Source organism: Telopea speciosissima, chromosome 9 (assembly GCF_018873765.1).
Source record: "Telopea speciosissima isolate NSW1024214 ecotype Mountain lineage chromosome 9, Tspe_v1, whole genome shotgun sequence".
Lineage (NCBI taxonomy): Eukaryota > Viridiplantae > Streptophyta > Magnoliopsida > Proteales > Proteaceae > Telopea > Telopea speciosissima.
This window is the reverse complement of record NC_057924.1, coordinates 58,709,230-58,716,928: the sequence shown is the minus strand read 5'-3', so window position 1 is coordinate 58,716,928 and position 7,699 is coordinate 58,709,230. Positions and strand designations below refer to the sequence as shown.

General features: G+C 40.6%; 2 protein-coding genes across 2 annotated transcripts; one reads left to right on the top strand and one right to left on the bottom strand.

The window, feature by feature from the left end:
- Window positions 1–1,517, top strand: LOC122639763 (anthocyanidin 3-O-glucosyltransferase 2-like). The gene has a single exon (XM_043832705.1). It carries the CDS (start codon window positions 28–30, stop codon window positions 1,477–1,479), a length of 1,452 nt encoding a protein of 483 aa, XP_043688640.1. The 5' UTR covers window positions 1–27; the 3' UTR covers window positions 1,480–1,517.
- A 1,381-nt stretch (window positions 1,518–2,898) lies between these two features.
- On the bottom strand, window positions 2,899–7,123 carry LOC122639464 (protein JASON-like). Its single transcript, XM_043832333.1, has 7 exons — window positions 7,013–7,123; window positions 6,736–6,863; window positions 6,546–6,594; window positions 6,232–6,326; window positions 4,331–4,545; window positions 3,081–3,909; window positions 2,899–3,002 (listed from the first exon to the last, which is right to left on the bottom strand). The coding sequence occupies exons 1-7, from the start codon at window positions 7,077–7,079 to the stop codon at window positions 2,916–2,918; spliced, it is 1,470 nt and encodes a 489-aa protein (XP_043688268.1). The 5' UTR covers window positions 7,080–7,123; the 3' UTR covers window positions 2,899–2,915.
- Between the last annotated feature and the right edge of the window lie 576 nt (window positions 7,124–7,699).

Here is a 7,699-nt window from a genome sequence, read left to right as displayed (position 1 = left end):
CATAGAAGAAGAAGAAGAAGGTGAAGGATGAAGAAGAGAGCAGAGTTAGTGTTCTTCCCAACCATGGGAATCGGTCACCTTGTTCCAATGATGGAGTTTGCCAAGGGTCTCCTCGACCGAGACGATCGTTTCTCCATTACCGTTCTTGTCATCAACAGCCTCTCTGCTTCAGACTTCACCTCTTACACCGATTCGCTCGCCGATTCCCTTCCTCGGCTCCGATTCATCCATCTCCCAAACCTTGACCCGCCTCCTTCATCATCCAATCTCCGAACCCGAGAGAGCATCGTGTCTGTACTCGTAGAAACCCATAAACCACTCGTCAAGCAAACAATCAGTAATCTCTTCCTCTCCGACTCAGACTCTCAATCCGTTCCAACTCGGGCTCCACTCGCAGGGTTAGTCATCGATATTTTCTGCACCACCTTGATCGACGTTGGCAATGAACTCGGTGTCCCTTCCTACATCTTCTTCACCTCCACTGCTGGCCTGCTCGGTCTCTTCCTCCACCTCCCTGAACTCCACAACCAGATCGACACCGATTTTAAAGACTCGGTCACAGAGTTGAGTATTCCGAATTTCACTAACCCAGTTCCCCACTCTGTGTTGCCGTTGCCACTGTGGAGCAAAAAGAACGACGGCTACGACTGGTATGTCTACCACGGCCAAAGGTTTAAAGAAGCGAAGGGTATTATCGTAAATACATTCGCCGAGCTCGAACCCACCGCGCTCAACTCGTTCTCCGGCGGTCGAATCCAGGCACCGCCGGTGTACCCGGTTGGGCCGTTAATTGATCTGCACGGTCAGGTTCACAATCAGACCCCGTTGGAAGAAAGCATCAAGAGGTGGCTGGACGATCAGCCACCATCGTCTGTGGTTTTCCTGTGCTTCGGAAGCAGGGGAAGTTTCGGTGCAGCGCAGGTGAAGGAAATTGCCCTTGGGATTGAGCGGAGTGGGCACCGTTTCTTGTGGTGCCTACGTCGGCCACCGGAGCAGGATAAGCTTGCGTCGCCGACCGATTATGAGAACACCGGGGAGGTACTGCCTGAGGGATTCTTAAATCGGACGGAGGGAAGAGGGTTGGTGTGCGGGTGGGTTCCACAGACGGCAGTGCTGGCCCACCGTGCGATAGGCGGGTTCGTGTCTCATTGTGGGTGGAACTCGATATTGGAGAGCTTGTGGTTTGGTGTGCCAATTGCAGCATGGCCTTTGTATGCGGAGCAGCATCTGAATGGGTTTGAGATGGTAAGGGAGTTGGGAGGGTTAGTGGTGGAGTTGAGTTTGGCTTATAGGGGAGGAGATGATTTGGTGACGGCAGAGGAGGTGGAGAGAGGGGTGTCGCGTTTGATGGATTCCGATTGTGAGGTGAGGATGAGGGTCAAGGAAATAATGGAGAAGAGAAAGAGGGCTTTGATGGACGATGGATCTTCATTTACTTCTCTTGGATGCTTTATTAAGGACGTAATGGGAGAGAGCTGAAGTGGGATTTAGGACTGAAGTGGGAACCAGCAAGAGATTGCAGAATGGGTTTGGGATTGACATGAAGAGGGAAGAGGGTTTTTGCTTCTTTCTGTTGTTTAATTTAAATAAGAGCTAACATCTACCATTGCACCATTGTTATCAAGTTAAGAGACTGCAGAGTAGGTTACATTCCAAGGAAGGTACCACTTATTAGAGTTTTTAATAAAATGCATAACATGCAAGGTTTCATATATGAAATTGAATCCTCTCCATAAGAGTCACCCGAATGTAGGATCTTAATCCTCCTCAATTCCCTAAAAGTGTGCAGTGCAACAGTTCAAGGTGTAGATGTCCACGTGGCAGCTCAGACATCCAACGGTCCGAGTTCCTTGACTTCAGTTGTTTGTTCTTTCAAAGTGTCCAGAAAACTGCTCCCAAATTTGAGAACCTTCCTAAGATCTTGTAATCTAGGCGGTTATGGATTTTCGTTTTTCAAACTCAATTAATACAGGATTAAGCAAAATCACTTTGAACCAGAGATACTAGTATGTAGTAAAACCAGAAACATCACTTCACTCAAATGTCCAATATATTTGAAAGCATGTAACATATGAGCTCAAGAGTAGTCTTCAAAATTCAATCCATATACCCCTATGTACATTGCTATCAGTTGTCATGCAGCAGTCAGCTTATGAAGAACCCAATTTATTTCTCTAGAGACTGAAAAGTAAATGTCCACTTTGTACATCAGCTGGAGCAGTCCACTGGATAAATTCCCAATCCCACAAGGTAGTAACCTAAAGATCAAATGTAAGACAATGAGATATATCCCTGGCTGCCTTGACATCACATAAAATGCAAGATAAAACAATCACCTGGTTCTATTAACAGCGATCACTGGGCCGAAGTGTGTAATCGAGATACAGCAGTGTCAGTCTCTTCATTCTCTTCAAAAATGATAGGGCTCCCACTGATTAGCTTCCTATCATCAAAATGACAATTTATAAGGAGTGATCTAGATCAGATTCAATGTCAAAATAAACAAAGACTAGAAAGCACAAAAAAATTGGAATTTTCTCGCCATTAGAGCAGGACCAATTGAACTTTTGTATATAATATATAGTAGAGATTATTTAAGACCAAACACCACTGCTAGCAGCTTCCAAGTTTTAGTGCATTCAGTGACAACTGTAAACTATTAATTTACAATTTACACACACACACACATGTTGGTCCTATGAAGGGTCTTGAGTTTTATTACTGCATTCTTGATATATAAAATAGGTTCTGCAAGTGGCATTGTACCTATTCCACAAAATAAAAATCAGCATATGGCTCTTTCATGCATATAAAATCGAGATAGCTCAATATCAAGACTGACTTCCTATGGGCACCCTGGTCACATAACCCACAACATAGAATCAAAGTGAAGTGCCAAAGGGAACAAAGATGACTTACCTTTGAAAGAGATTGCACTCTTCTGACAATGCTTTCTCTAACCTTTCCTCAAACGGGGTTGCATGCCAGTTGACTCTTTGATCCTATAAAGAGGAACAGATAGTAACCAGAAATGCATGTTACAGAAAAAGAATATGTATAGAAAAGATTACGAAGATTACCTCCTTGTATTTGCTAGTTGAATTTGGGATTCCGTTACCATCCTGCCACTTAGGTGAGTCATGAGATAGCCCATCATCATTCCAGTGTGCAGCAACCATCCCAAGAATAGGCCTGCTGTCCTCATCTGATATTTTAGGAGATTTTCCACCAGATATAGACCAAGCACCACTATTTTGTTTCCTGTCATTTTCTGGAGATGGTGATGGCTTCAACCAGTGAACCAAGCTTGCATCCGGCTTCAAGTCTTTGCCAACTGTAGCTGCACCTTCATGGAGCATTTCTGAGTTATTGGAGAAAGAAATAGATGTACACTGAGGAGTTGCAGGTCCACACTTGTCAATAGATTCTCTTTGTTGACCAACTTGTAGGCAAGTATTACCATCTTCTTCCTTCAGTACCTTCCACTGAGAGAAGTTCTCAACAGGATTCAAAACTGGATACACATACTGGGACCTGATCCTAGTATTCTTCACATTTGCAAGGCTCCCTCGGCTTATTGGATAAATGGTTCCAGGAGTCTGCATCTCGTCAGTTAGTCTTAATGGTGTTGGATAAGGAGAATGATTGGATCCATTATGACTACCTGGGACATCAGATTGCTTTAAACTCTCGCCATTTGAGGTAAGCGATTCCACTTCTGTCTCACATTCAAAGCGCACACTCTTCTTCTTGGATTGAATATCTACTGCCACAGCCTCAGGAGTCACTGAGGAGAAATTTTCATTGCCAATTCCAGGAACAAGATTTGTAGTTTCTGAGTCAGGACTCTCAAACTCACTACCTTCATTGGTACAATTCTTCTCTTCCAGCTCTCCTTTGGACATACAGCTTTGGGAAGTAATGAAGTAAGTCAAACATCAGTCAGCTATACAAATTTGAGAAATAAACTAATTGTCCATCTTTGAAAATAGCCATACTCATGATACAAGCAACCTGTGATTGATCTCCCAGAAGGATCATTTCATATTAGGAGCAAACAATGAACACCACCCTATGTTCCACAGACATTTTTTTACAGATTTTTTAGTTTCTTTTTTTATTTTTCCTCTCCTTTCTTCTAAATATTGAAAGTAATAGAAGATATTGAATGGTAGCCATCACTCAAAAGAGCCAAGTTAGGCATTGATGGCAATGGTCACCTTATGGTGGATTACCTTTTGGTGGGCCAGTTTCATTCAGACAATTACCCCAATGTACCTAGATGTGAAATAAGACAGAACAGGTAGTTGACAAAAGAGAGAAATTCAACCTGCTAGGTTCGTGCTCGAGAGAACCCAGTTCCTTTCCCAGATCTTCACAAAGTTTAACAGGGGATATAGACGCCTGATCAGGTTGCTCCTCCAATTGCAATTTCTTGAGAGAAGAAATGGGAAGCCATGAGTAGAACCTGGAAGGTTCTGTCTCTCCATCACGGGGTGGTGAATCTTTCACTTTCTCAGATGCTTTCAAAATTTCAGGAGTCACCTGCAGCGTACCACAGGCTTTAAGAAATTTGGCCTGTCAAAAGGATCATGACTGAACATTAATTCATTATGCAGGGGCTCAATAGTACTGAATAAAAAAGGCATGAACCAAAGAAAAGCATAATTTCTAGTATGGAAACATGATTAAGGAACAGCAAACTGTAATTGCATCCATAAAAGAAGGCATATTCCATTATCATCCATCTGAAGGATTCTACCCCCTCCCCCCCCCCCCCCCCCCACATGGTATCAGGATTAAATTAATCTAAATAAGTTTTTAAGGATCAAAAGGTTAGCAACGTGCAAACATCCATGTATGAGTTATGAAAAGACCCCATAAGAAGGTTTGGCTTTTACATTTCCAGCCTCTCTACTTCACTTACATAAGTGTAGATCAAGTGTTCCAGCAATCAAAGCACAACCAAGATGTTTATTTGAGAAGATAAAGAAATTTATTTGGGAAGATAAAGAAATTCAAGAGTGTTCAGAAGCTACTGGGAACGTGAGAATCTACTTTTTTGGATGCCAAGGATCAAACACTTCACAGATCAAATCACAAGAGATGTATAGGATTTGGAGAAATTTAGTGTATAATACGTATTCAAATCAATATTGCCATTCATTTTATTTTTAATCTCATCATTGTCTCTCTCTACTGATGGCTGAATAGTACAACATTCAGCCACAAAAACAATAACAATGTTAGTAATTCATTTGTTTTTCCTTAAAAGTTATTTTAACTAATTTTGTTACTATATATTGTTCTAGTAAGAATGCAAATGTGAGCTTCCACAACCTGGATGACACTAATAGAAGACAGAAAATCAAGAATCACAGAGTCATCAAAACACCAAATGAAAATGTAAGCAATTAATAACATCATAGTTCATAACATTAACAGAGAAAAACTAGCATCTGATTTGAGCATCCACTTTTAGTTTTGCATTCTTTTTTGCCTTTCGCCATGGACACTTTTGGCAGAATGGCCAACGATGCAGTTGCCCTTATGGCACGTATATCTCGGGATATTAAATCCAACGCCATGTCTAGCGATCCGGACCATTTTGTATATGCTCGGTTGGGATTCGCCTTGCAAAGAGGCTTGGCGGCTGAGTTTGTTGCCCACCATGTCTACCCTGTTTGCTTTGTAATTAGGCTATCTACACTTGTTTTTTGCCATGTTAATACGACACATCCCTTCTTTTAGTTTCTGTTTGCAGAGAAGAAAAAAAAATACAAACCAAAAAGAATGAACCCCAATCTGTCTACTGGAACCATTAAGCAGCAAGAAACTAAATTACACTAGATTCATAGCCTACCTCCTCAAAAGCTGAAACCTAATGTATATCTATAGATTAGAAAATAGGTCGTGATTATGCACTGGAAATCCGTCATAAGTTGAGTACTATTGAAAAAATTAAAAGCAGAATCACCTTTGAAAGTTCAAATATAACCTCTTGAATGGCAGAAGCATCCCACATTCAGGGAAGCAAATGAAGATATACCATTGACTACCAATGTAATCAAGCTCAACTAATTTACTGAATGTAATTTTCTGACAGCTTGTGCATGGTCAAAACAACATTGATTCAATCTTGAAATGCAAAACCGAAAAACACAACCAAGAAAAAAAAGAGGGGGGGGGGGGGGGAGGGGGAAGGATGGGAACCACAAAGAGAACACATACCTCGTCCCTGAGCTCCCTCACGTCACCATCTCCATAAAGCAGTGCAGATCCTAAAGCATGACATCCCGTATCCTTGCAAGGGGAAGATTCTTTCTCTTGGATGATAAAATCACAAACAAATTCATCAATTGAGCAAATTGGCTAGGGGAAAATGAAATTCTGAAAGATTACTAAATTCTAGACGATCAATTACAGAAAGTATAAAAAACATTGAAAAAATAGAAAAATTCAAAACGAACTATTGCATCAAAATAAAGGACCAAATCCAACTGCACATTTCCAAATAAATTGGAAGGCCAAAGCAACTGATTTACCTTCAGATGGGAGTAAAGATCCTAGTTTATTTCTTGAGAATAAAGAATCCTGCAGAATTAAAAGAAACCAACAATAGAAGACGAATGACTATTCAGTATACACTGCATAAATCAAATAAAGCATCAAGTCCAATGAAGAAATTCAAAATGAAAGAGAATTCATCACAAGAAAATGAGTAAAAGATCGTACTCTCTTCTTCGATGGAACTATGTCAGAAACGAGATGAACATGAGATCGCTTATCGTCTTCAACACGAAAGCATCCGAAGAAACACCCCATCCTCCTCAGTAATCCTAGGAAGAACCCAAAATCACACCCTGTGTAAAGCACATTGCCATGTATCAGAAGAACAAAGATGACATTATAACAAAAAACCCTAATTCGATCGAACGAAATCAAAAGCACAAAGCCCTTTTTTCTTGCAGATCTGAGACAGAGACAGAAAGGGTTTATGTAATGTACGGACAAGGAGAACGAGGAGGCGAAGAGAGCGAAACGGGGCGAATCAGAGCGGAGTCATCTCTTTCTTCCATTGTGTTCCGTTTTTGTGTGTGTGTGGGGTTTGTAAATTTGTTCGTTTGCTGCTCCCTCTTTTAAATTTAAATCTGGTTAAAAACGAGGGAAAATAATAAACGCATTAAATATATATATATTTTTTTTGGTAAAGATAAACGCATTAAATATATAAAGAGATTATTTGGGGTGTTAGTTTAAGCATGATGGATCCTGTAGGCCCCACATAAGCCTAATGATCCCCAAACGTTGATTTAGCTGACTGTGATGTTTTTGTAGTCAGCTTTCGTCAATGTGAGACATAATTTCAATCCCATCAGGCATTTAGGCTGTGTTTGAAAGCAAAGAGAACAAAAGAATAAATTCAAAAAATTTTGAATTTTTGAAAACAAAAGGATGGACACATAAATCAATCATTATGTCATCATAAATTTTGTTTGATTTTATCAACAAAAAAAAATGGCTAAATGGGTGCGGTGCATATGTCAAAATACATGTTGACAAGACATTCTTCATTCTTAATCTTGGATTTAATAACATAAAATCTGAACCGTTGAACAGTTACTCTCTCACTTTATTGGAGATGGGTTAAGGTAACAGTAGGTCATCCTCTGCTAAACCCCATCGTGATTCATCTTTT